The 27,424-nt window shown below is 45.3% G+C and overlaps 1 protein-coding gene across 1 annotated transcript; it reads left to right on the top strand.

The window, feature by feature from the left end:
* Positions 1-17,211: 17,211 nt before the first annotated feature.
* On the top strand, positions 17,212-25,070 carry CMTM8 (CKLF like MARVEL transmembrane domain containing 8). Its single transcript, XM_089918973.1, has 3 exons — positions 17,212-19,083; positions 23,086-23,202; positions 24,645-25,070. The coding sequence occupies exons 1-3, from the start codon at positions 18,982-18,984 to the stop codon at positions 24,726-24,728; spliced, it is 303 nt and encodes a 100-aa protein (XP_089775099.1). The 5' UTR covers positions 17,212-18,981; the 3' UTR covers positions 24,729-25,070.
* The last annotated feature ends 2,354 nt before the right edge of the window (positions 25,071-27,424 follow it).

Here is a 27,424-nt window from a genome sequence, read left to right on the forward strand (position 1 = left end):
CCCCAACTCTTTGGATAAAATTGATGCTAAGATAATGTGGCTTCCCATACAACTGTGCTGCAGTGTTGTTTTCTGTTTGTTTCATCTCCCTGGCCACACTGAGCATTCTTCAAGGGAAAGAGCTGTGTCTTTTTTCTTGCATGCGCTGGCCTCGTGTAAGCCCATCTCTTTGGTTGTCCTGGTGTACGGTAACCTTAGTGCCCCTCATTCAGCTGGTGGAAGAAGGAATGTGGCAAAGTGCCACGTCCTCCCCAAGATTAGTCATGTGTACAGTATTCCTGGACAGTCACAAAGGAAGTCCCCAGGGGCCAGTGGCTGACTGTAAAATGCCGGGTTGAGCATCTGAACCCACTGAGTGGAGGGACATTACCCTCCCAGGAGCAGTGGTAGGTGATGTCATCACCTAGGATGCAGACACTTAATGGGAGCCGTGAATAAGCCGGCTCAGGACAGCTGGCTTAGAACCTTCCCTCAGGAACGCAGGTCTGCTCCTAAGATGAAGCAGACGCAGCCAGGTGGTGCAGAGGGCAGCCCGGCAGGGGCCCCGGCACTCCCCCGACCTGCTGGCCGTCCAGGCAACATTACATTGAAACAGATCCTCCCAATGACGAGCCGTGCTCGATTACATGACTGGTTCACCCCATGCAGCCATTGCCAAAGGAGATTTTGAAGGTGTGCCAACTCAGAAATGCTGATGCCAGAAATATCTGTTTCCAAAAGTGCCTCTGGTCCTGTCATGCCCTCCTGGTGAATAAAATCTGAACTCCTTAACCTGCCATCCTGAACTCTCCACAGTGTGGCCCCAACCACTCTGTCCCTCCCCGTCTCTCGCTGCCAGCCCTCTGTTTTTGCCCACATCCTTAAAGCAGGTGGGTGCCAAGACCCCACCTCACCACTGCCTGCCATCCTGGCCTTCCTGAGGCTGTTAGTCCTCTCCGAGCACCCAGAGTCATTTTTTGCTCCTTCTGAATGAACCTCTCAGCATTTCTTGACCTGATTGCACTTCCTAGGCCCTTACCCTGGGCTGTGCTGCAGTGTTGTTTTCTGTTTGTTTCCTCTCCCTGGCCACACTGAGCATTCTTCAAGGGAAAGAGCTGTGTCTTTTCTCTTGCATGCACTGGCCTCGTGCAAGCCCATCTCTTTGGTTGTCCTGGTGTACGGTAATATTAGTGCCCCTTATTCAGCTGGTGGAAGGAGGAAAAAATGGAGTTTCACACAGATGTGCTATAAATAGATGCAGTCTAGGAAAACTCAAGTTTACATGGAGTTAGAAGGTAATTATGCTCCCAAACAGAATTTTATGCATCCTCTTGTGAATGGCACTTCTCTAAGGCTTTTAAAATAAATTTTGATTTACAGCAACTTGATAACATCTTTTAGGAAAAAAGCTAGAGTGAAGTTTGAATTTGAGACTCCCAAACAAGATTGCCAAAATAATCCCATTGCATTTTTCTTAATTACAAAATATCAGATTCAGCACATGAGGGGTTTTTGGAAGGCAATTGGAAGGGTCCATTCCAAACTACCAAACCGTATAAGCTGTGCTGCGGCCTCTCCTTGTCCTTAATGTAGAGAGAACTTTCATTTTTTATATGACAGGTCAAAAAGACTGAAGTGTAGAATATCCTGATAACGGAAACTGCCCGGACAGTCTTCAGTAATATGGCAAATTAGCCTCCTTCTCCGTGGATTCTTTTCTGTTGCAGTAATAGGTGAACCTTCAATCAGTGAATATTAAAACCCATGAATATATACCTATATGTGTGCTATAGAGGTATGTGATCCTCACCATCAAGAAAGAAACACTTAATTGGTTTTTTGAAAAGATTCAACAAAATTGACAAATCCTTAGGTAGGCTAACTAAGAAAAGAGAAGAAAGACTGAAACAAAATAAGAAATGAAAGAGGAAACATTACAACTGACGCCACAGAAATTAAAATGCTCATAAGAGACTGTTGTAAACGATTATACGTCAACAGATTGGGCAATCCAGAAGAAACAGATAAATTTCTAGGAACATATAATCTTCTAAGACTGAATTGTGAAGAAATTAAAAACTTGAACAGACGTATAACTTAGAAAGAGATTAAATCAGTAATCAAAAACCTCCCAAAAAAAGAAGAACCAAGGACAAGATGGCTTCACTGGAGAATTCTACCAAACATTTAAAAGAGAATTAACACCAGTCCTCTCAGACTTCCCAGAAATTGAAGAGGAGGGAGCACTACCAGACTTATTCTATGAGGTGAGCTGATACCAAAATGAGACAAAGATACTGTAAGAAACCTGCAGACCAATATCCCTAATGAACGTAGATGAAAAAATCCTCAACAAAATACTAAGAAACCCAATTCAGCAACACATTAAAAAGATTATACATCATGATCAGGTGGAATTTATTACTGGAATGCAAGGATGGTTCACCATATGAAGGTTAATGTATAACACACCACATTAACACATGAAGGGCAAAAGCTGCATGATCATTTCAATTGATGCAGAAAAAGCATGTGACAAGATTCTACACCCTTTCAAGATAAAAATGCTCAACAAACTAGGAACAAACTCAACATAAGTAAGGCTATATATGAAAGCCCATAGTTAACAATGTTCTCAATGGTGAAAAACTGAAAGCTTTCCCTCTGAGATGAGGAAAAAGGCAATTCTTACCACTTCTTTCAACATAGTACTGGAAGTCCTAACCAAACTAAGTGGGTAAGAAAAAGAAATAAAAGGTGAGATATCATGCAGATCCTATCATGCAGATAGGAAATGAAGAAGTAAAATTCGCTCTCTTCCCAGATGATATGATCTTGTATATAGAAAACCCTAAATATTTCACCAAACAAAGCTCCTGTTAGAACAAGTAAATGAATTTAACAAAGTTGCAGGATACAAAATCCACACACAAAAATTAGTTGCATTTCTATACACTGGCAGTGAATAATCTGAAAAGGAAATTAAGAAACAATCCCATTTACAATAGCATCAAAAAGAATAAAATACTTTGGAATAAACTTAAGGAGGCAAAAGACTTGTACAATGAAAACTACAAAGCACTTCTGAAAGAAATTAAAGAAGACAAATAAATGGAAAGACGTCTGTGTTTGTGGATTGGAAGACTTAGTGTTGTTAAAATGTCCGTACTACACAGAGCAGTCTACAGATTCAATGCAATACTGTCAAAATTCCAATGGCATTTTTTGCAAAAGCACAGAAAAAAAAATTTTTAATAACGTCTTTATTGGAGTATAACTGCTTTAAAATGCTGTGTTAGTTTCTGCTTTATAACAAAGTGAATCAGCTATACATATACATATATCCCCATATCTCCTCCCTCTTGCGTCTCCCTCCCTCCCCCCCACCCTATCCCACCCCTCTAGGTGGTCACAAAGCACCGAACTGATCTCCCTGTGCTATGTGGCTGCTTCCCACTAGCTATCTATTTTACATTTGGTAGTATATGTAAGTCCATGCCACTCTGACTTCGTCCCAGCTTACCCTTCCCTCAAGTCCATTCTCTACGTCTGCATCTTTATTCCTGTCCTGCCTCTAGGTTCTTCAGAACCATTTTTTTTTTTTTTTTAGATTCCATATATATGTGTTACCATATGGTATTTGTTTTTCTCTTTCTGACTTACTTCACTCTGTATGACAGACTCTGGGTCCATCCACGTCACTACAAATAACTCAATTTCATTTCTTTTTATGGCTGAGTAATATTCCATTGTATATATGTGCCACATCTTCTTTAACCATTCATCTGTCGATGGACACTTAGGTTGCTTCCATGACCTGGCTATTGTAAATAGAGCTGCAGTGAACATTGTGGTACATGACTCTTTTTGAATTATGGTTTTCTCAGGGTATATGCCCAGTAGTGGGATTGCTGGGTCATATGGTAGTTCTATTTTTTTTAGTATTTTAAGGAGCCTCCATACTGTTCTCCACAGTGGCTGTATCAATTTACATTCCCACCAACAGTGCAAAAGGTTTCCCTTTTCTCCACACCCTCTCCAGCATTTATTATTTGTAGATTTTTTGATGATGGCCATTCTGACTGGTGTGAGGTGATAACCTCATTGTAGTTTTGATTTGCATTTCTCTAATGATTAATGATGTTGAGCATTCTTTCATGTGTTTGTTGGCAATCTGTATGTCTTTGGAGAAATGTCTATTTAGGTCTTCTGCCCATTTTTGGATTGGGTTGTTTGTTTTTTTGGTATTGAGCTGCATGAGCTGCTTGTAAATTTTGGAGATTAATCCTTTGTCTGTTGCTTCATTTGCAAATATTTTCTCTCATTCTGAGGGCTGTCTTTTCGTTTTGTTTATGGTTGCCTTTGCTGTGCAAAAGCTTTTAAGTTTCATTAGGTCCCATTTGTTTATTTTTGTTTTTATTTCCATTTCTCTAGGAGGTGGGTCAAAAAGGATCTTGCTGTGAGTTATGTCATAGAGTGTTCTGCCTATGTTTTCCTCTAAGAGTTTGATGGTGTCTGGCCTTACATTTAGGTCTTTAATCCATTTTGAGCTTATTTTTGTGTATGGTGTTAGGGAGTGTTCTAATTTCATTCTTTTACATGTAGCTGTCCAGTTTTCCCAGCACCAAAGCACACAAAAATTTTAAAATTCATATAGAATTTCAAAGGATCATGAACATCCAAAAAATCTTGAGAAAGAAAAGTAAAGCTAGAGGCCTCACACTTCCTGATTTCAAAACTTGTTATAAAGTTGCAGTAATCAAAGCAGTATGGAAATGACATACAGACAGATGTCAAGCTGAGTACCATCACTAGTTTTCAATCCCAAGGGAGGCGAACATCTTGAACTGATCACCAATCTCAGGCAGCACTTCAAACACTTCTGCCACTGCACCTTGGAATTGGAGTTACCAAGAAAAACACAACTGGATGGGACATCGCTTTACCTAAGTAGAGAAGAGACATCAGTTTCAATAGTAGACATCAGTCCCTCCTCACTAGGCAGCCCCCTGGTGCCCAACATAGGGCAGCTGGCCTGTGAACACCCTTCTTAAGCCACAGCAGAAAGCCCCCAACGCTTCCCCTTTGGAGTCGGAAAGCTGGGGACATGCCTGAGGGCCATTGTGTACATACTAAAGCAGAACAAAGGAACACTCGTTGCGATTATTGTGTACATACTAAAGCAGAACAAAGGAACACTCGTTGCGATTGAAACAGGGAAGGATATTCCCACACAAGGTGATAAGCCCTGCACAGGCTCTCTGGGTTCCTTATCTCTTGGTAATGCTGTGTTCCAGGCCCGAGGCCCATTCTTTTCTTTAAGGGAACTTTATTTTTATTTATTTATTTATTTATTTATGGCTGTGTTGGGTCTTCATTGCTGTGCGGACTTTCTTTAGTTGTGGTGAGTGGGGGCTACTCTTCATTGCGGTGCGTGGGCTTCTCATTGCAGTGGCTTCTCTTGTTGCGGAGCATGGGCTCTAGGCACATGGGCTTCAGCAGTTGTGGCACGAGGGCTCAGTAGTTGTGGCTCGCGGGCTCTAGAGCGCAGGCTCCTTAGTTGCGCCGCACAGGCTTAGTTGCTCTGCGGCATGTGAGATCTTCCTGGACCAGGGCTTGAACCCGTGTACCCTGTATTAGCAGGCAGATTCTCAACCACTGCACTACCAGGCAAGTCCCTGCAAGACGGATTCTTAACCGCTGGACCAGCAGGGGAGCACGTCACTGGTGCCTTTCCAGCTCCATGGAAGCAAGACCTGACTGCTGAGGGATCCGAGCCCTCAGCTAAAGATGCGCAACCTTATTTCCTGCACTCAGAGTCACTTAGACACCCAAAGGGCGTGTGGACCGAGGGAAGGACAGACTGCATAGAACAGCAGCCTGGACAGAGAGCTGCAGAGCCCCCAGCGTCCAGCACATTGATCCGGCTTCCTCAATGTGAGGGTTCGGCTTTTCACACCGCAGCTGTGGGTCGAGCGCTCGGCATCTTTGGTGGAGGAAAGCGGTTCATAATCCTCCTAGCTTGGTTTTTATTACAGTGCTTTTAAGGTTGACATTAAAGAGCGGCCGTGTGACTTCTGATACTGTACTGTTTACAGTGTCTGAACTGCTTTGTCTGACCTCCTCCTTCTCCTGGTGCCTCAAGGGCGGAGGACAGAGGTGGAGCCCCACCCCTGGGGGGATGTGCCCACAGGGGGCCTGAGATGCAGTAGAGTCAGTACACAGGAAGGCTCGTTCGTGTGAGATGCTTCCTTGACCTCAAGCAGAGCTGTGCTCCTGTGGGCGGTGCTGGGAGGTTCTATAGCAGAAAGGAGTCCTCAGACCCGGCTTTGTAGACTGTGGATTTGGACCTGACCTTACACTGGGGAGCATGACTCTCTACACCATGCGGCTGTGTGTGGCTGAATGAGATGAGTGATGTAACTGGCAATACCATAGGCAGACACTGATGCTGATGAGAGAGCAAGACAGTTACGTTGTGATGGGATGGAGGGTCCCCCCAGGTCAAAGAGGAAGGTGCTGCTTTGTAGTGATCCCCACTCCCCATAATTCCTTTTTTCTCCTCCTTCCTATTGCTTCTTCCCTATAAGCCTTTCATCTCTCTTCTGTTCCTTAAAAAGTATCCCTTTTCCTTCCGCCCTTTGCCTTTTATACCCCAGCGCTTCACCAAAAGGGAAGGAAGCCAGCATTCAAAGAACTCTGCTGAAAGAAGCAAGCAGGGCTGGGAGCCGGGCCGGCGTCTGACCACAAAGGGCTCTCTCAGCCTCAGGGACTGAGGAGGCCTTTGGGTATCACTGAACCCAATCCTTTCACCCTGAGAGTGCTGCTACCACACAGTTTGTTCTGTTTTCTTGAAGACTCTTAAGCTGTTTGACCAGGACTGACTGCTCCTTTGCTTACTGGTGACCCAGGACCATGAATCCAGTGTTGTTCACTGATTCATGGAGAATATTGAGATGATGTGTGTCCTTTGTGAGGCCTGAAATCTTTGATCAGGTCATTGTCACCCAAGATCCCTCGTAAGCCCCTGGTGTATGGGGTTCGGGGGAAAAGAGGGAAGAAAGGTGGGCCTTCTCAGAGCTGAGCTGCTGGAGGCTTTCAGAACACGTGGCTGGACCCCTCCCCCAGGGATGTCGATTCAGTGCTGGGTGGCCTGAGAATCTGCATTTCTTCTTTTAAAAAATATTTATTTGGCTGCGCTGGATCATAGTTGCGGCATGCGGGATCTTTAGTTGCGGCATGCGGGATCTTTAGTTGCGGCATGCGATCTCTTAGTTGCGGCATGTGGGATCTAGTTCCCTGACCAGGGATCGAGCCCGGGCCCCCTGCATTGGGAGCGTGGAGTCTAAGCCACTGGGCCACCAGGAAAGTCCCAGAGTCTGCATTTCTGACAAGCTCCTTGGAGGTGTGACTTGCTCTGGGGACCACACACTTGGAGAAGCAAGGCTCGAGGGCAGCGGCTGGCAGATGATAGCCTGCCGGCCAGTCCAGCCTGCCACTTGTGTCTGTAAATAGTTTTCGTGGAACACGGTTACTCCCATCCTTTTGCATATTGTCTGTGGCTGTTTTCATGCCACAGGGGCAGAACTGAATAGTTGTGATGGAGACCATATGGCCCAGAAAGCCCGAAATACTTACTATGTGGCCCTTCACAGGAAAAGTGCACCAGCGTGTCCTCTAGCACATCCTTAATGCCCTGAGCCCCATGGTTCTAACTACAGGAATAGACCCCACTTTATTTCTAGGACCCTTACTGCCAAGATGCCAGCTCTGCTAAGCATTGCATCATGTTTCCTAGAGGAGAAAAGCATGAGACCAGTAATCACTGCTGTTTATGTAGCTCTTTGCAGGTCACAAAACACCTTCAGACCCTGCAGCAACCTAGATGGTGCCATGCCCATCTCATGGAGGCACAGACTGAGGCTTAGAGGGGCCAGAAAGTTAGTGACGAACTTAGGTCTTCCGTCCTCCCTCCCTACCACTCTGCCTCTTGGACACAAGCCCACATTGGATGAACTTCGTGTATTAGTCATCTATAACTGCGTAACAGATTACCCCCAAACGTAACAGTTTTAAACAGCAGTAAATATGTATTATTACTTGCAGTGTCTGTGGATAAGGAATTCAAGATCAACTTAACTGGGCATTTCTGGGTCAGGCATTTTCCTGGGGCTCAGTCAGGTGTCTTCTGGGGCTGCAGTCAGTTAAAGCTTGACTGAGCCTGGAGATCCATTTCACCAAGGCAGTCACTTGCCTGGCTGGCAAGTTGGTGGGAGGGCTCTGTTCCTCTCTGTGTGGGCCTCCCCGCAAGACTGCTTGAGTGTCCTCACAAAGTGGCTGCCAGCTTCCCCAGAGCCCAGGAGAAGCTGGATCCTTTTTATGACCTAGCCTCCCAAATCACGTAGCATCTTCTGCCGCACTCCGTTCAACAGAAATATTTGAGAGGAGCCTGTACTCAAGAGGTGTGTCAAAGAATTTGTAAATATATTTGAAAACCAGCCCAGTATGCAGATTTCCATTCAGTCGCCTGCTGGGACTATTGAGGTTCTGTGGTTTCCCTGAGAGCAGGCCTTTAATTGATCATAGATGTCACACTAAAGTTCCAAGCGAGAGCAAGGTTAAGTCACAAACTACTAGCATCACGTAGGCCTCAAGCTTTGTTCTGCTCTGCAGCACCCAAGGGTCTCCTGTAATGGTACTTGAGGAGCGGTCAAGCAGGGCCAGAGGGAGACACCCACCCTCATGGTGTGTGAAAGTGGGAAGACGACCAAGAAGAAAGTGGTTAGAAATACCCCCAGGTGATTCACATATGCATCTCCCAGGTGCTGGTCCCCCCACTCCCATTTGAAAACTACTTTCCTAACTCTGTCTTCCCCATTTCCCAGATTGGGAAGCAGAGGCCTGAAGAGGCACAGTTTCTTGTTGAAGAAAGCAGCAGGTATTAAGCATACTTCAGTAAAGCTTAGTCGGGGCGCATGGATTAAATTTGCCCTTCCAAGTCTTTGTATTAATTAATCCTTATCGCAAGCCAGCCGAGTACATTCTTGTCAGATCTGTTTCCAGGCAACATCTGGGTCTAATGGGTGGGTCCCAGACCGAGTTTATTCTTCCACATCCTGCCACCTCTGTGGAATGTGCTTCAAGTGTAGGAACTTAACCAGACAGATGGGTAAACTCTGATCTCATCCCACCTTAGAGGGACCGTAGCTCCTAAATCTTTCGTAAGCAGTGTTTGGTCACCCTCTAGTGGGTAAATGGAAAAGTTCGCCATGCTTGCTGAACAGAAGCACTACTGATCTGGAAGGGGCGTGGAGGTGACTCGACAGCACTCAGCAGGTGTAGGGAGCTGTCATCTTGAGTATGATACAGTTCCTCGGTGGTGCAGGGAAAGGGTGCACGCTTTTTCCCTATCATCTCCTCTGGCTCAATGTGTTAGTAACCTGGTTTATTTGAAACAATGCAGGAAACAAAACTGTAACAACTATATGTGCACGTGTGTATATTTCCTGATGCAGAGAGTAAGTGTGACGGTTAACAGGATTGGCTAAATTTTTTCTGTAAAGGTCCAGATAGTAGATATTTTAGGCTTTGCAGCCAAAGGCCATGCACTCTGCTGTTGTAGCATGAAAACAGCCTTAGATAACGCTTAAACGGATGAGCATTGGCCATGTTTGTGGATTGTACATAACAGGCAGCGGGGCTGCGGGTGACCGTGGCCCACAGTTGTCAACCCCCATGAAAAAGAAGGAAGTGGATTGTGTTCATCTCTCACACGAGGTGGTAGAGTCCTCAGGGGTGGGGACTCGTGCCCTGCTCACCTTTGGACCCTGAGCACCCAGCACTGTGTCTGGCTTGTAGCAGGTGCTCACGGCGTGGTTGCTGACCTGAGGTGGCTCTGATGTCAACCTCTGTAATATATCAGCTTTCTTCCAGGATTTCTTGGTCTTCATTGAGTTAAAAACAGCAACTCTCTGAACCGGATGTTTAAAGCATCAGAGCAGATAGGATTTGCAGCCATCCCTGTTTTCTTTCTATTTGTCTCTATTTTAAATGAACCAAGGTGCCACATGAGAGGCCAGCAGATAATAGGCTTTGTAACGATGGGCTCGAGCGCTGCCTGGTGGCCCAGCATCAGTGGGCAGCTCTGAGGAGTTTTGTTTTGCAGAACCAGGCATGGGTTTGCATCAAGGCATCTGCTCATTTTACCAGAGCTTATTTCTGCCCAGAGACTTGCGCTTGGGAGGGGTTGGCTGGTGGCATTCTAGGTGACGCTCCGAACCAGCACAGCAAGAAAACAGAGCAGGTGCTGGCCTCTTCAGCCTTGCATGTGGCTGGCCCTCAGGGCAGGTTTGTGGTCTGCCAAATGCTCTGTTTTTGACATTATTAATCACAATAGTAGTTATCATTTATAGAGCATCTTGTCTCATGTGAATTCTAGAAGATACATTTTATCCCTGGGTACAGATGAAGAAACTGAGGCACAGAGAAATTAACTGATTTGGGGCATGTTATTGATATTATGTGGCAGCATAGTTAAAAGCCTGGGCTAAGTTATGTAACACGTAGTGCCTGTTTCTCCATTTGTAAAACTGTCCTGATGAAAGTTATTCAGGGGGCAGCTGTGTGGGTCAAAGTGAGGCGAGGTATGTAAAGCTCTTCCTTACTCTCTAGGACATAATATGCTATTACTGTTACCTGGGGCCTGGGCACATAGTAAGTGCTCAAAAAATATTGGTTAAAGAGATAAATGTTATTTGCCCAGTCACACAGCTGGTAAGAATTCAAAGCCTGAATCTTTCTACCAGGCCACATGGCCTTGGCATTGTACCATTTAACCAAATAGGAATGGAGGACATGGTAACCATGATATTGAGGGTGTCCACACAGGCAGAGGGGACAGAGCTGAAGGGTCAAACGCTCCTGGTTCACTTAGCCTGGCATCTTGTTGGGCATCTTGCCCATAGGAGAGGCCTCAAGTTCAGTCCATATGTCCGGGAGCTGGACATAGGTAAGACTCCTTGGCTCCATACAGGTGTAAAAATCTTGAAAGATAGAGAAGAGGATACTGGGAAAGGAGGAGGGGACGGCTTCCCGGGAGTCACTGTCAACCCTGTTAATAATACTAGCATAATAGTAATAACTGACCTAGCACCCAGCTGATCCCAGGCACTGCTGTGCATATATTAACTCCCTTTGTCTTCCAACAACCCTATGAGGAAAGTTTCTGTATCCCCATTTTACAGATAAGGAAACAGGCTCAGGTTGGTAACTTGGCCAAGGACAGGCGGAATCTGGAGTACCTGATTTCCCCACTGAGCCAGCTCTGCTTCTCAGTCTGATGTTACCGCGAGTGCTAGCACATCACCCCAGCCAGAGAATGGGGAAGTGGAGAAGCGGAGGAAGGCATCAAGACCCGATGCTACAAATTAAAATAACATCAGACTAGATGTTTGGTTCTGCTCTGGCCACTAACTAGCTCTAAGCTTGTTGATCCCAAACATCTCCTGAACTTCTCTTCCAGCATTCACATTCTTTGGCCCTCAAACCACTATGGAATGAGTCTTGACTTTGAGAAAAGGTGCTGTCTGGAGACTGACATCCGATGCCAAGCCATGGGTCAGTCTCCTCTGGAACTGAACTTCCATGTGACCTTCGTGTATTGGGTCGGAGCCTGTGGGAGACTCACGTCATCAGATGGGATGTCTTTGAGATCTCAGAGTCTTGGCTTTCCCTCCATCACCCAAATGTTGCCTGGCTAACTCCCATTCACCTACTTAATCTTAAACTGCCTCTGACCATCCAGACCTGGTTGGGTCCTTGTGCTTTACATTATTGTATCAGCCTAGTTTCTTTTCATAGGACTTAACCACAGTTCATAGTCGAATATCCATTGACGGACCTTTTCCAGAGGCAGAAACCATGTCTGTTTTCCCACATCATTGCACCACCAGTGCACACTCAGTGAGTTTTTTTTTAAATAAATTGGGTCTTCGTTGCTGCGCGTGGGCTTTCTTTTTAGTTGCAGCGAGCAGGGGCTACCCTTCGTTGCGGTGTGCGGGCTTCTCAATGCGGTGGCTTCTCTTGTTGCGCAGCACAGGCTCTAGGTGCGTGGGCTTCAGTAGTTGTGGCACATGGGCTTAGTAGTTGTGGCTTGCGGGCTTTAGAACGCAGGCTCAGTAGTTGTGGCGCACGGGCTTAGTTGCTCCGCGGCATGTGAGATCTTCCTGGACTAGGGCTTGAACCCCTTGTCCCCTGAGTTGGCAGGAGGATTCTTAACCACTGTGCCACCAGGGAAGCCCTCAGTGAGGTTTTTTAATGTTTGAATGTTGTCTCGTGTGTGTGGTATTAAACATGACAGGAGGAGACAGCCTGGCGTGGTCATATTGTTTGGTTCTCTCCTTGCAGGACACATAAGAGTAAGTCTACAGTAGCCCGTTTTCAACGCCACTTTATTGCAAGGAATTAATATGGTCAATGATCTAAAGCCCAATGAGGTATTTTGGAGGTGTGCTGAGCTCACACCTGGATCAACACAACTCCCCCAGGGCAAAGCCAGCTGGAAACAGCTGGTGCGTTGCTCCCAGGGTAGCCTAGTTCATTGTCAGTAGTCACCTGTTTTCAAGGCTGAAGGACAGATGGTGTCCATCCCAGTTCCAGGCTAAAGTCAGAAAGAAATCAGCCAACCCGTCAGCCAACCCGTAGTGCCTCGAAAAAGCCCTGGCTCATAAGAGATGCTCAGTGTACATTTGAATAAATGAGACCCTTTAAACTCCTCTGAGCAGCAGAACAGCTGTCACAAAGTTCAGAGTCAGGAGAGAACTCACAGACAAACTCAGTGTGTCTTTCAGTGTGATTTTTAAAAATCTAAGGCATCTGTTTCCTTGGTCCACAGGACCCTAGAATAAGGAAGCTGCGTGGGGGCATGTGCATGCGGAGGGTCCAGCAGGGCTGTTGGAATCAGCTCACTGACGGTCTCAAGAGGTCACGACGTTGAAGGTTTTCCGTTTTAAAAAACTTTCTTCATAGTAAAAACACATATCTGGTACCATTCAGGAAGCGGGGTGGGTAGGGCAATCAATCTCATTCCACAAGGCAGTTAATTGAAATATTCAGTCCATTGCATCATCCCTATTGCTTTCCTCTCCTTGTTATCATTTGTTCAGGTCAATATTCAGTATTTGTTATCTCTGTGTAAATATTAGAGTCAAGTGTTACAGTGAACACTTAACTACAAACAGCTGCTAATAGTTTCTTCTGGTATTTAGTGACGTTAATAACGTACATATTTTTTAAGAATTTGCTCACTTTTCTTTGTAGCTAATTCACCTCGCGTTTTTCTAATAGCCTTTCAGTAAAGTTTCCCACAAGCCATTCCCATCAGATAATCAGAGTTCTCATTTTTATCTTGGATGCATTTCTCCTGGGGATCTCCCTTCACCTTGGAATTCCCTTTACCTTTCTGTTGGGCTGACTTTCTGGTTTCCTGGATCCCTTGTCTTCCCCTTTCTTGGCTTCCTCCCTCACTTGGGGTGGAGCAGATTCCCTAATCGACTCACCAGGTTAAGAAGGTAAAGTGACAAAAGGCACGGTGGTGATGGCCTTCACCATGCCTGTCTTTTGTTTTTGGGTTTTTTAAATTATTATTTATTTGGCTGCGCTGGGTCTTAGTTGCGGCGCGCAGGATCTTTTAGTTGCGACATGGGGGGGATCTTCCCAGACCAGGGATGGAACCGGGGCCCCCTGCATTGGGAGTGTGAAGTCTTAACCACTGGACCACCAGGGAAGTCGCTGTCTTTTGAGTCACTCGGCTCCGATCTGACTGGGTTATACCTTCTGTGCCTGGGTCGTTTGTCATGCCTGGATTTCCCCTCCTTCTGGGGATTACCCTCACCTTTCTCCCACAGCGTTCTGTTGGTTTACTCAATAGTTCCTCTTTTAGAGTTTATACCCTCATTTTGTTGGGTCATATCCTTCAGTAGATTACTGAGAGAGAATGTGTGGAAGGTGGATTCTTTTTAGATGTTGCATATCTGAAAAAAAAAAAAAGTCTGCCTCTTGCTCTTCACTGATTATTTTCCTGGGTAATTTCTGGGTTAGAAACCACTTTCCAATTTGAAAGCATTTGCCATTATTTTCTAACATTCTGTCTGCTTCTGGAAAAGGTTAAAAGCCTTTCTGTTTTCTGATCCTTGGCGGTTCTTTGATTGTTCAAAACATCTTCTCTTCGCACCTGAGGTTCTGAGATTTCTGAACCTCGGTTGGGTCCGTTTTCATCCATTATGCTGGGTACTCAGGGGAGCCCCTTCCAAAAATGTGTCACTTTTGTCTCCTTTCCTATTCATCTCATTCTGATGATAATTTTAGAAGGGTTTGGGAAAGGAACAAAGTTAGATTCATGTGTCCATTTTGACATCTTTACCTAAAAGCCTAAAATACATGCTGAAGCTACAGGAATTGGTGGTGGCACAGCAGTCAACATAGATGAGTGGAATAAAGATTCCAGAAACTGACCCAAAATGTGAGAAGTCATCAGTAAGTGATAACAGATCACCTGACCATCTGCTGGAAAAAAATAAAGTTGGACTTTCTTCACCCCATATATAGAATTCAGTTCTAGTTTGTTTAAAGATTTAAGCATACACACAAAACTATGAGAAAATATAGGAGAATATTTTTATAATCTTGTGCCGAGGAAGCCCTTCCTAAGCACATAGGAATAGAAGAAGGCTCAAAGAGCTACCAGTTAACTGTGTAAAAATGTTAAACTCCCACATGACTAAAGACTGAATTTAAAAAAGCTGGATGGGAAAATATTGCCTCATATGTAGTTTGTTACCATCCCTGTTATGTAAAGATTTCTACAGATCAGTAAGAAAGTGATTTTTTTAAAACGTCAATAAATCGGAACTAGAAGTGGCTAATAAGTATTTGAAAAGATGCTCTTCCATCCTCAGGACTGATCAGGAAAATGCAAACTAAAATAAGCAAGAAGGATACAGTACATCTGTTCTTAGTGTGTGGTCCCTGAACCAGTGGCATCCCCTGGGAACTTAGAAATGCAGGTTCTCAGATCCCTTCCTAGACCTACTGCTAATCACAAACTCTGGGGGGAAGCCCATCCGCCTGTAGGTTAACAAGCCCTTCAGTTGATTCTGATGTTTGAGAACCATCGCTGGGCAGCTGAGAGAGTGAACAAATGACGTTCAGTGTCGTGGATGAAACTCATGATGTTGAGTGAGAGAAATCAAACATGGGAGCATGGACGATAGGATTCCATGTCTCTGAAGTTCCAAAACAGGATGACAGAAACCAGGGGGCCTGGGACCCTCGGAGGAGGGAAGGAGTAACTAGACGTGATGGAACCCCCCCGCTCCGCCACAGCAGTGCTAGTCATGTTCTCTTTCTTGAGTGGATGCTGGTGACACAAGTTGGTCCAGTTTGTGAAAATTCATTGAGCTGTTCACTTAGGATTTGTACACTTTTCTCTGTGCTGTACTTCAGTCAAGCAGTGAAGGGCAAAACATGAGATCTCTTTTGTTTTGTTTTTTAGTCAGGTTTTTAATCATTTAAAACCTGGGCATTTAATGAGGTTGGAAGGGAAGAGCAGACATACTCAGATGAGAGGATGAGTTAGCACAAGTTTTTTGATGAGTAATTTGACATACCTCTAAAGCTTAAAATATTCTAGAAATTCCACTTCTAGGAATCTATCCTGGAATTCACGTTTGCAGAGGTATACATTATATAAGAATGTTCCCTGGGTATTTTTTGTACAAACATAAAGGAGACAACTTAAATTTTTCTCCATAGGGAACTGGTTACATGAATTATGGAAAACTGGGCAGCTGTTAAAATCGACATAGATCTGGAAAGAGGCCCTCGGTGGCATGGCTGACTGAAAGAAACAAGTTATAGACACCATATACTGAGTGATCCGTATTTTTAAAGGAGAAAAGGATTTGCAGGTGGTAGTTATAAATGCAAGCGAAAGAAGTTAGGAAGGCTCAATGTAAAATTTTTATATTGGTTTCTCGAGAATTTACAACTGGTGTTTGTAACTTCTTTGTGTGTTTTATATATAGTTTTTATACTGCTGTGCTTATTTTTACCTGCACGTATCACTTTCTTAAACTTTAAGTCTTAGATTTACCATTCAAAAAAAAGGGTTGGCTTAAAATAATGTTTATCAGTGAAAAAACAAACTATTTTTGTAGTCTAAACAAAGATCTACTTACACACACACACACATACACACACAGGGCTGAGTAACATTTTTGTAGAGTGCTTTTCATCAGTATTGGTTATAGTGAGCGACAAAAAGTGTGCTTCTGGATATATTTCACTTGCCTAGGAAATTCACTTGGGTAGAGTAATTGTTTTCTTGACAGTTCTTTTCCTGTGTTTGCTGATAAGATCTTGGGTCAAGGATTCCTGTTTTTTGAGAGACATCTCAGTTAGCGATATTATCTCTGTGTGTAAAAGATGACCACCGCTAGCACATTAGACAGAGCGTCTCTGGATAGTGGACTGCACTTGCTTTAATAATGAAAACCATTTTCACATTCAGAGCCGAGAGCTGTTAGCTGAGCCTGTTTAGCTGGCACAAGCTTACGCCGGCAGCTCTTAAACTCTTGCACACTCCTGGAGAGACAGCTGCCACATTGCCGTGGCTCTTCCTGTGGTTATTTCCTGTGTGAATCAACAGAGGGCCCTTCTGACCTCTTCAGTTTGAATCAGGAAGCCCTTCTTGTTGTTTCAGACCCTGCCATGCTGGATGAGGTGTGTTACCTGTCTTACTGATCCAATGGAATAGCACACCTGTGTGTGTAGATGACCTGTCAGTTGTGATGAATTCTGGACCAAAACCCCATGGGTGTTGAGGCTTGGCACTTCCTGGGATTTTATCCTGTTTTGTGCTGCTTCACTTTCAATTAATTCCGTTGCCACAGATGTAAACACAAAAATACGTCTCCATTAAATGTTTCTTTGGAATTCATATACGACATCAAGCAGATAAAAGAACATCAACTTTCGGCTCTAAGGAGGGGAAGCAACAGCACTTAGAGTCTGTTCCCTGTTCCCCAGCACAGACATCCAGACCTCGCCAGGGAGGTGGGCTTGTCTCAGTGAACAGTTTAAAAGGTCCCCTGGAAGCCTGTCTGAGGGCTAAGTGATCCTAACACGAAGTCTTTCCTAAAGAGGGGCCTGAACTCTTCCTCCTGGACTGTCCACTTCTAACCCCATCCTGAGGTCTCTGGCTCCCCTAGACTGGATAGGTTGTAAACTGAGCCCAGGTCAGCCCTTTAACCTGTTCCTCTTTCATCTTTCCAGCTGAGGAAGTGACACCCTAATCCACTGGGGAGTCTTTCCAGAAACCTGGGGGTAATTCCACTTTATCCTAATCTAATCTGTCAAATCTGTGAAGGTTCTGTCTCCTTCTGAAATTTCCCTTGAATCACTCACTTCCCAGTATTCACCAGCATCTTGGTGTTGGATGCATCCTCTTCTTCCACTTGGATTATTACAGCAGTCTCTGAACTGTTTCCCTACCCCTGCCCCCGACTCTGCTTGCCTGTTCTCGCCATGCAGTCAGAGTGATCTTGCAAAAACTTAAGCTGATCTTATCATTGTCTGGCTCAGAATCCTCCTGTAGCTCTTAGGATAAAGTACAAAATCCTTAGGTGTCCTGGGCCCACGTAATCTGACCCTCCCCAAACCCTCTAACATCTTGTACCCACGTCCTAACGTCCTCCACTCTCGTACAGGTTCTAGAAGGCCCCTCCCCTGCAGCCCTCTGCCCATGCCATGCTCTCTGCCTGGGACGGTGCCTTCTGCCTGTCTTACTAGCTCCCACAGGGTCTTCACGCTCTTCCTCAGCACAGCCCCCTCGGACATTTGTTGTTCCTGCCTAAAAGGTCACAGCCCCCGTCACAGACCCTTGTCACACCCTTTATTTCCTTCAGAGCATTTTCACAACTGTAACTATTCAGATATTTCCCCCCATGAGACTCTAAGTCATGCATGAGCAGGTCTGTTTGGTTTCTGCCCTGCTCTATCCTCGGGGCCCACGGAGCAGGAAGCCCGGCCTGTGGCATGTGCTCAGGGCAGGTGCTCAGGTGTCAATGCCGAATGACCAGCTTTGTGATCAGAGTCACTTTCACGTCTTGTCCCACATCCCATGGAGAGAGCTGAGACAGGAAGGAAATCACTTGCCCCGAGTTACACAGCAGCCAGATCTGCTGCCAGAGTCCGTCCCACACGCCTCATGCTGTCTCCTGGGAATAGAGTTTAGATGCCAACTTTCCTGAGTTAGGAATAAAGTCCTTCTGGGCCCTGGAAGGCACACCTCACCGTGGCCTCCCTCCTTGAGGACCAGAGACTCACACAGCGTAGACCAGCATCCTTCCTTCACTCAGTGGTGATGTGATGGGGCTTTGGGCTTGTCTTGCTCTGTAGCAGCAGTGAAGTTGGGTGACCATTGTTGGAATAAATGCATGACTTATATCTTGTTCCCTTCACAGGTATCGGGAGCAGATTCCAGCCACAGATGTGTGTTGTTTTGCCCCTCTTTATTAGTGCTGACATTTAAAAATCGAGATCATCATGTACAAACTTGAGTTTCTGTGTTCTCCTGGGGGTGGGGGTGGGAGAAATATCGAGAAAACCAGCCCACAACTGGCCGGAGCTGGGCAGAGACTTACCCCGGAAACAAGGCGTGGGTTTCTTGTTTGTCCTGGTCTCTGCCCTGCCTGTTCTGTTCATTCATTTTACCTTCCTAGCATTTGCAAGAATGTGAGCTTGCGGCCAGATCACATTTGGTACATGTACCCATATATATGAGTAAAAATTGTAATTACTTTTTTCTCTGTCCCCACTTCCTCCTCCTCCTTCATTTTCTCTTCCGCCTCCCTTTTCTTTTCTCTTTTACAGGTTCTGGGACTGCTGGTATGGACACTGATCGCTGGAACTGAGTACTTCCGGGTCCCTGCGTTTGGCTGGGTCATGTTTGTAGCTGTGTTTTACTGGGTCCTCACTGTCTTCTTCCTCATCATCTACATAACGATGACCTACACCAGGATTCCCCAGGTGCCTTGGACCACGGTGGTAAGGAAACCATGGGTGTTCTTCCTGTCCACTGCCCATTAGGTAGGACGGAACTTAGTCCTTCTCCAGACAATTTGGGATTGTCTCTGCCAACAAAGCAGAGGGCAAAGCCAGGGAGAACCCAGCACAGGTGTTTTAAACCTGAGTGTGAAACAGCATTGTTGGAAGGTCCAGGAATTCCTTTTAGGCAAAGTAGCAAACCGGTCCTCAGAAGACTGAATCAAGAGATACACTGCGTACACTCTTGTTTTAGTAATTCCCTATAAACAGTGTCATCTAGGAACAGGTGTGTCAGGGCATAGCCCCTGCAGATCTTCTGTCCTCCAAACCCCTCCTGGGGCCGTGGCTTTAACCCTTTTTGTACCAGTGTTCTTTGATGTTGAGAGGTGAAGAGTTAGAATGAAAAATGAAAGTCACTGTTAGAGCAACTAGGTGACCTCACATGGGGGAGCAGGAGTGGTCAAGAGCGACTGGATTCTTGGGCTTCCCTGGTGGCGCAGTGGTTGAGAGTCCGCCTGCCGATGCAGGGGACACGGGTTCATGCCCCGGTCCGGGAGGATCCCACATGCCGCAGAGCGGCTGGGCCCGTGAGCCATGGCCGCTGAGCCTGTGCGTCCGGAGCCTGTGCTCTGCAACGGGAGAGGCCACAACAGTGAGAGGCCTGCATACCCAAAAAAAAAAAAAGAGTGACTGGATTCTTGTCCTGACTCCATGCTGGGTGCATGATTACAAAGGGAGTCACAGCCTGGGGGTGGGGCAGGGGGAATAGATAAGAAAATGTGTAGATTACAGAACCTGTCTTTGTCTGCTTGGGTGCCAAAACAGAATACTCTAGACGGGAAGCTTCAATGACTGAAATTTCTCTCAGTTCTAGAGGCCAGAAGTCTAAGATCAGGTGTCAGTATAGTTGGTTTCTGGTGAAAGCTCTCCTCCTGGCTTGCAGATGCCTGCTGATCTTGCTGTGTCCTCATATGGCAGAGAGAGAAAGAGAGGATGTGAGCTCCCTTTCATCTCTTCTTAGAAGGGTACTAACCCTCTCAGGGGGACCCCACTCTCATGAGCTAACCCTAATTACCTCAAAGGCCCCATATCCAAATACTATCACGTTGAGGGTTAGGGCTTCAACATATGAATTTGGGGGGACACATTCAGTCCATAATATTCTGCCCCGGGCCTCCCTGGTGGTGCAGTGGTTAAGAATCCGCCTGTCAATGCTGGGGACACGGGTTCGAGCCCTGGTCCGGGAAGATCCCACGTGCCACGGAGCAACTAAGCCCGTGCGCCACAACTACTGAGCCTGAACTCTAGAGCCCACGAGCCACAACTACTGAGCCCACGCGCCGCATCTACTGAAGCCCACGGACTCTAGAGCCTGTGCTCCTCAACAAGAGAAGCCACCGCAATGAGAAGCCCGCACACCACAACGAAGAGTAGCCCCCACTTGACTCAACTAGAGAAAGCCTGTGTGCAGCAACGAAGACCCAACACAGTCAAAAATAATAAGTAAATAAAAATAAATAAATGTATAAAAAATACTATACTAATATCAATAAAAATAATATATTTTAAAAAACTCTGCCCCCCCCCCAATCTTGACCATCTCACATGCAAATACATTCGTTCCATCTCAACATCCCCCAAACTCATTCCAGCATCAACTAAAGTCTTGATCCAAAGTCTCCTTTAAGTATCATCTATGTCAGATACGGGTGGGGCTTGAGGTACAGTTCATCCCGAGGCAGAATTCCTCTCCAGCTATGAACCTGTGAAACCAGACAAGTTGAGTGCTTCCAAAATACAGCGGTGAGACGGGTACAGATAGACATTCCCATTTCAAAAGGGAGAAATACGAAAGAAGGAAGGGGTGACAGGTCCCCAGCAAGCCCAAAAGTTACGAGGCAAATTCCATCTGATCTTAAGGCTCCAGAACAATCCTTTTTTTTGGTTCAGTGCTCTGCCTTCCTGGTGCATTGGGGCAGCATTGTCACCCTGGTGTCTCTGCAGGGCGGCCCTGCCCCTGGGGCACTGGGTAGGGACATCCTGACTCACAGAAAACCCACCCTTTGAAACTGAGGAGGAACCAGCCTGCCCACTGGGCCCGCGATGAGAGTGGCAGCCCTGATGATCTCTGAATCACCTTCGGGTGATTCATTCTTTTCGTGAAAGATAAAGCTATTTCGCAGTCAAATAGTTCTGTGGTTCATTCTGTCCCGTAGAATCCAAGAAGTTCCACAGCCCTCCTTCATTTTGGCCGATCTGCATCGCCTTCAGTTCAAACTTGTAATGTTTCTACTGGTATAATCCCTTACCTATTCCTGGCTTCTGCTGAGATGGTCGATTAGATCTGTGGTTTGTACCTGTAATCTCTTTCTCAAAAGGCTGTTCGGCCACACCCTGAGTGTTCTCTTCTCAAAGAGCTTTCTCATTTTTCACAGTATGGCTGAGCTGAGAATTTTTCAAATCTTCAAGTTCTGGTTCTTTTTGGTTTTGTTATTTTTATTTTTTGGCTGCGCCGCACGGCGTGTGGGATCTTAGTTCCCTGAGCAGGGATCGAACCCGTACCCCCTGCATTGGAAGTGCGGAGTTTTAACCACTGGACTGCCAGGGAAGTCCCAGTTCTGGTTCTTTTTTGCTTAACAATTCCTTCTTCAATTCATCTCTCTCCTTTTGCATTTTCCTCCAAGCTGTCGGGGGAACCAGCCCACTCCTTCGGCACTTTGCTAAAAAAATTTCCTCAGCTAAATGTTCAGTGTCATTGCTTAAAGTTCTCCCTTCCACAAAACACTAGAACACCTTTCAGACAAGTTCTTTGCCACTTTATAGCAAGGATCACCTTTCCTCCAGTTTCTAATAACATATATTCCTCATTTCCACCTGAGACCTCACCAGAATCTCCTTAAACATCCATATTTCTAGCATGTGCCTCAGAACTCTCCAGCCGCTCTTCATTAGCCAGTGCCAAAGCCACTTCCATATTTTTAGCTATTTTGTGACAGTTCTGAAGGGACTCGAAGTCTTGGTCTCCTGACTGCTGGTCGGGGTTCTTATTTTGCTGACCTCTGGCCTAGGGCATCTATTAGTCTGTCTCTCCTCCAAACCTAAGCCTCCTTCATTGATTTATTACATTAAGAACTTAAAATATTGCCTTTCATGTTACTTTTTTTTTTCTTGTTTAACACTGCTCCCTTCCGAAACTCCCTGGCTTTAAAATGCTCTGATTTGCATTTGCAGAATTTATCATCATGAGGTGTGTCCCCATTTTATAGCTAAGGAAACAGGTTTGGAGCCTCCTGACTTTGCACAGGTTCACGCACAATTGGGCCCATGTCTCTCGACTTCCATCCAGCAGTTTTTTCTGATGTCATCCTGCTCTGGGTGCTCCTCTGCCTGAGTAGTGAGTAGAGCCCTGGCCAGCAGTCAGGAGACCCCTCCATGTTGGGGTTCCACACTCACGCGTGTGAAGAGACCAGAAAGTCATGCAAGTGAGCGTAAACTGTTGAATCCTTGCCACCCATATGCACTGACTTAAACAACAGCAGGATATTCTTCACAGAGAAGTAAGCTGGAAATGTGCTCCCAGGATCGCTAGATCTTCTGTTGTTGTTGTTTTTTTCCCTTCCTAAGGGAATCCAGAAATCTGGGTTTCTGTGTAAACTCCCCCAGTTTTAAGATGTTTACAGACAAATTTTGAAAATTTTGCTTGCTGCTGGCAGATGCTAAACGTCAGACGCGTCTGCCTTCTGGTTGGGATATTTTATTTGCTGCTCCAACTGAGGAGCCCCTTTGCAACCCCTCAAAGCGTTGGTAAGCGAGGCAGCAGCGTGCACTGAGTACCCCCAAGGCGCCGAGGAGCTGCCTTCTCATCGCCCTTGTCCCCTGCCCTGCTCACGAGTCCAGGTGGGCCCCTTGCCACAGCCGGGGTGCGCTTCTGGCCACTTCTGAGGTCCGGGTATGCCCGGACCTTCCCAGGCTCCCTAAACACTCTGCGCCTCTGTCTCCCAGGGTCTGTGCTTTAATGGCAGTGCCTTCGTCTTATACCTCTCAGCCGCTATTGTGGATGCGTCTTCTGTCTCCCCGGAGAGGGACAGTCACAACTTCAACAGCTGGGCAGCCTCGTCGGTGAGTGAGCATTTCATCCCCACGGTCTCCTCCTCCCTCCCCAAGGCCGGCTGAGGATCTGGGCGAGGAGGACAAAGTTATCTGCAGGGAAAAGCATCACCTGTGGGAGGGACACCTTGGCAGTGAATTTCCTGGTTTGAGCATCATGGGGCCTCCCGATGGCCTGGAGCACAAAGAGGCTGAAGGAGTCCGCTCGAGTGAAAGCCAAATGCTAGAACAAAATAAGTGTTTGAGGGAGAAAAAACGTTTGAGGGATTCTAAGAATAATTCTGCTGCCTACAGTGTCAGTGGGAGAGAGAGACAGAAAATGAGCACACTGGGATTCTGTTTGTTGAAGTAGAAATGTTTGTTCATGCTCTAAGGAGGCCTAGGAAGATAGACACCAGCAGAGGCTCCTTCCAGGGACTGTGATGGACCATGAGGAGTGTGGGATGAGGGGCTTCTGCTTTTTAATTTATGTGTTTATGTACTGTTTGCATTTTTAAACCATAAGTGTGTATTTTTCAAATTTAAAAAACTAATTTTAAAAGTTTCTCTGAGATGGGCCTTATAATATTCCATCCGCAGTAGAAGTGATGGGGGCGGGAGGCAGACAGACAGGAAGACCAACAGTATGATGTTAAAGCTGGTGGGTGATCCATGGGTGTTCATCGTATTCTTGACCTATATCTCAAAATCTCTATTTAAAGGTAAAGAGCGTGGGTCCATGTGAGATTAAAAGTCACAGGGCTCAAGTTAGCACACAGCAAGAATCAGCTGGGCAGATGCAAACTAGGATATATAGGATGGATAAACAACAAGGTCCTACTGTATAGCACAGGGAACTATATTCAATATCCTGTGATAAACCATCATGGAAAAGAATATGAAAAGGAACGTACATATATGTATCACTGAGTCACTTTGCTATACAGCAGAAATTAGCACAACACTGTAAATCAACTGGACGTCAATAAAATTTTTTTAAAAATGAAGAATCAGGTGGAACTGTGCTGCGGTTGCCCCAGGAGAGGGCCCGGCGTTTTCCCGCCTCTGCACTCACACCCCATGTGGGCCTCTGGCTTCCTTCCGCCCACTCAGCTTGTTTGTGTAAACTGAGCCTGTGACAGTGTGAGGTTAAGCTTTGGTCTAAAATCACCGATACTAAATGAGAAATACACGGGCTTTTCTCAGATGCACACCACCATATTCACCCCCACGTGAACACCCTGGGCGTATTGGAGTAAGACTACAGGCTTTCCAGATAGGTTCCAAAAAAGAAAAACAGCCTAGCCTGAAATTGTTTCGGAGGGAAGGTAATTGAACCAATAAAGCAGGTTTAGATGAGAAAGCTTGGAGTCAAGGGATGCCGTAAGTGCATTAATCAATAGAGGTGAAATGACAACTTTTGCTGATTCGGATGTGCCCTAAACCCCCTTTCTATTATGCTTTGTTTTCTCCAGTTCTTCGCCTTCCTGGTCACCATCTGCTATGCTGGAAACACATATTTCAGTTTTATAGCTTGGAGATCCAGGACCATACAGTGATTCGCCATTTTGAGAATTAAAAGGGAAAAAAAAAAAGGAAGAATCTCCCTGTAAAAACAGCTGTAGGTATAATGTATATTTCCAGAGAATTGTATTTAACTAATGTTTTTATATACTTAGTTAAATTTGCTCACAGTGGTTTGTTATAATTAAACTGGATACTTATTTGCAAAGTGCTGTAGCTTATAATGAATCTTAAAGATCTTGTTGATGTCTTCATAGACCTTATTTTCTTAGGCAATGTATTAGAAATAGATAAATTGCTAATATTAAGAATGCATCAAGTTTGTAAACCTAACTTTTAAAAATGCCAGATTCTTTTTTCATTAAATGTTTCGCAATCCAGGGTAATGTGGCGTCTGACTCAAGAAAGGAGACTTATTGCTGAAGCCTGAAGCTGGGGGCTGTGGGGAATTCTCCATCCTCATGGGGTTGCCTGGGGTGATATTGCCAGGAGACACTGTCCACAGCCCCCAGGCCAGCGTGGTCAGAGAGACCCATCTCCCCAAGTCTGGGGATCGCTGGCGGCATGAGTCTCACGTGCCAGCGGGTTGGCACAGAAAGCATCTAATGAGACACTAGCCTTAGAACTTAGTAATGAGCTCGCCTTAAGTGGTGCTCTGAGCACAGTGGCTGATGTGCTGGTGGTATTTTTTTCTAATACAGATTAAAATAAGCTCATAACCATTAAAAGGATAAATACTTGCATGTACCTTAAAAACCATCTTGCTGATCATAGAGACACAGGTACCATATTAGGTGGAACATATTGGACCAAAAGGCTCCAAATCTCCAAGCCCTAATATTTTGTAACATTGTTATTAGATATTATGAGACCATGGGAAGAACTGTGTTCCGAAGGCAGATGTGCACTTAGAGGAAGTGTTTTTAGGCAAGATGGTTCTTGCTGGAATGGCAGTGTATCTTGGGTGATTTTTCAAACTGAAAAACAAAAAACCACTGAAACGTTAGTATAGTTGATGATAGGGAGAGGGTTCAGCCGTGCACTCTGTGGACATGGCCCCGTGGCCGCCTCTTTTCTGCTCTTGTGGCAGTGCTGTTTCTTTCTGTTGTGTTGTTTGCGTTGGTTTTCCTGTTCATCTGATTCCTTAGCCAACAAGCTCTGTTTCCCCCTATAAAGGAGAGTTGGGATTTCTTCAGTGTCTAATGACACCCACCCCAGACCTTTGAAAGGAACAATGAAGAATGTTCTTGGGTTGTGTGTCCAAAACACAGGGGGGGAGGGGACACCAAGAGGGAGAGGTGGGGTGGACGGTGGGAGTGGGTGGGCATGGGGAACACGAGAGGCCTCTTTGGGTCCCGCATGTAGCCATGAAGCTTCAGCTTCAGTGACGCAGACCTGCAGGTGACCAGGGCTGCGATCTTTCTGGAGCAGTGTTCCCAGTCATCACCCGGACAGCCTCCGACTCGCTGATTTTGCAAGAAGAGCTGAAATAACTAGTCAGGGTTTGTGTGTGCTGCCTCTCTGTCTATCTCTCCCTTTCACACTCCCAGAAGCATGTTCACCTTGCATGCACCTGGTGGATTTTTTTTTTTAATTGAAATATAGTTGATTTACAATGTTGTGTTAGTTTCAGGTGTACAGCAAAGTGATTTAGTTATATGTATATATGTACACATATATTCTTTTTTACATTCTCTTTCATTACCTGGTAGATTTTTAAAGTACTTTATATTGCAATCAAGTCTCCATAAGAGGCAGAAAAACTGTAACCTAAGAGGTCTGTTTCTGGAAACAGTCATAAAGAAAGAAGCCTGCTTTTATGATTGTGTGGGGGTGTGTGTGTGTGAGTGTGATTTCTGTAATCATGGACACATATATAGCAAGTAACTTCTGGAGTAAAAGATTTCATAAGCCACTTTGAAATGTCTTCCAAATAGACCACAACCAGCCATAGGCCTTTCCTGAACCGGTAGCGCCAAAGAGATCTATTTCAAGAGATCAGTGATTCATTTGCATCCATGTGGAGGGGACTTGCTGTCATGTTTTTATATATGGCTTTTCAAGAGCATGACCATTTGTGTTGCCTTAAAAGTTCACCCCAAAAAACCACTAAAAAACCAAAAAACATTTATTTTTGGCTGAAAGGAAATTATTTCTTCTTTTGAATGCTGAGAGACTTTGTTCATGAATAATTTTTAAGTGTGGGTTTTTAGACAACAAAATGATTCTCTGTTATTCAGCTGAAGCTGTAAGTTTTGAACTGGGTTTAATTTTTCTCTCGAGAAAGAAGAGAAAAACAAAAGCAACGCCACATGCAACACAGCCAGCATAGCAAGAAGAATAGGTTTCTGGGGTTGAAAATGTTGTTACAGGGATAGTATAGAGTGTGCTTACACTCTGCTGTCTGCATTCACCTCTCAGCCCTTCCAGAACCATCACGTTCTCTTTGATAGAGCCGGGTGGGTTTTAATTTGATGTATTTCCACACTCATGGCAAATCAATGAAATGCTTTAGGCATTTAATCTCTCTCCATTGCTATTTCCAACTCATAGCCCCCAAAGGTAAATATTTAGCCAATATTTTAAAACTATAAGAAAATCTAGGGACAAGAATGTTCAGTGTCAGTTGCTTTTGTACATTTTTAAATTGCTCCCTTCATAGGGAAATCCCTTCAGGGTATCAGCACACAAAAGATTTTAAATACATAAAATATCTCTGCGTAGAGGACAG

Source organism: Delphinapterus leucas, chromosome 10 (genome assembly GCF_059928025.1).
Source record: "Delphinapterus leucas isolate spDelLeu-1000000601 "Yukka" chromosome 10, BTC_Dleu_Yukka2, whole genome shotgun sequence".
Lineage (NCBI taxonomy): Eukaryota > Metazoa > Chordata > Mammalia > Artiodactyla > Monodontidae > Delphinapterus > Delphinapterus leucas.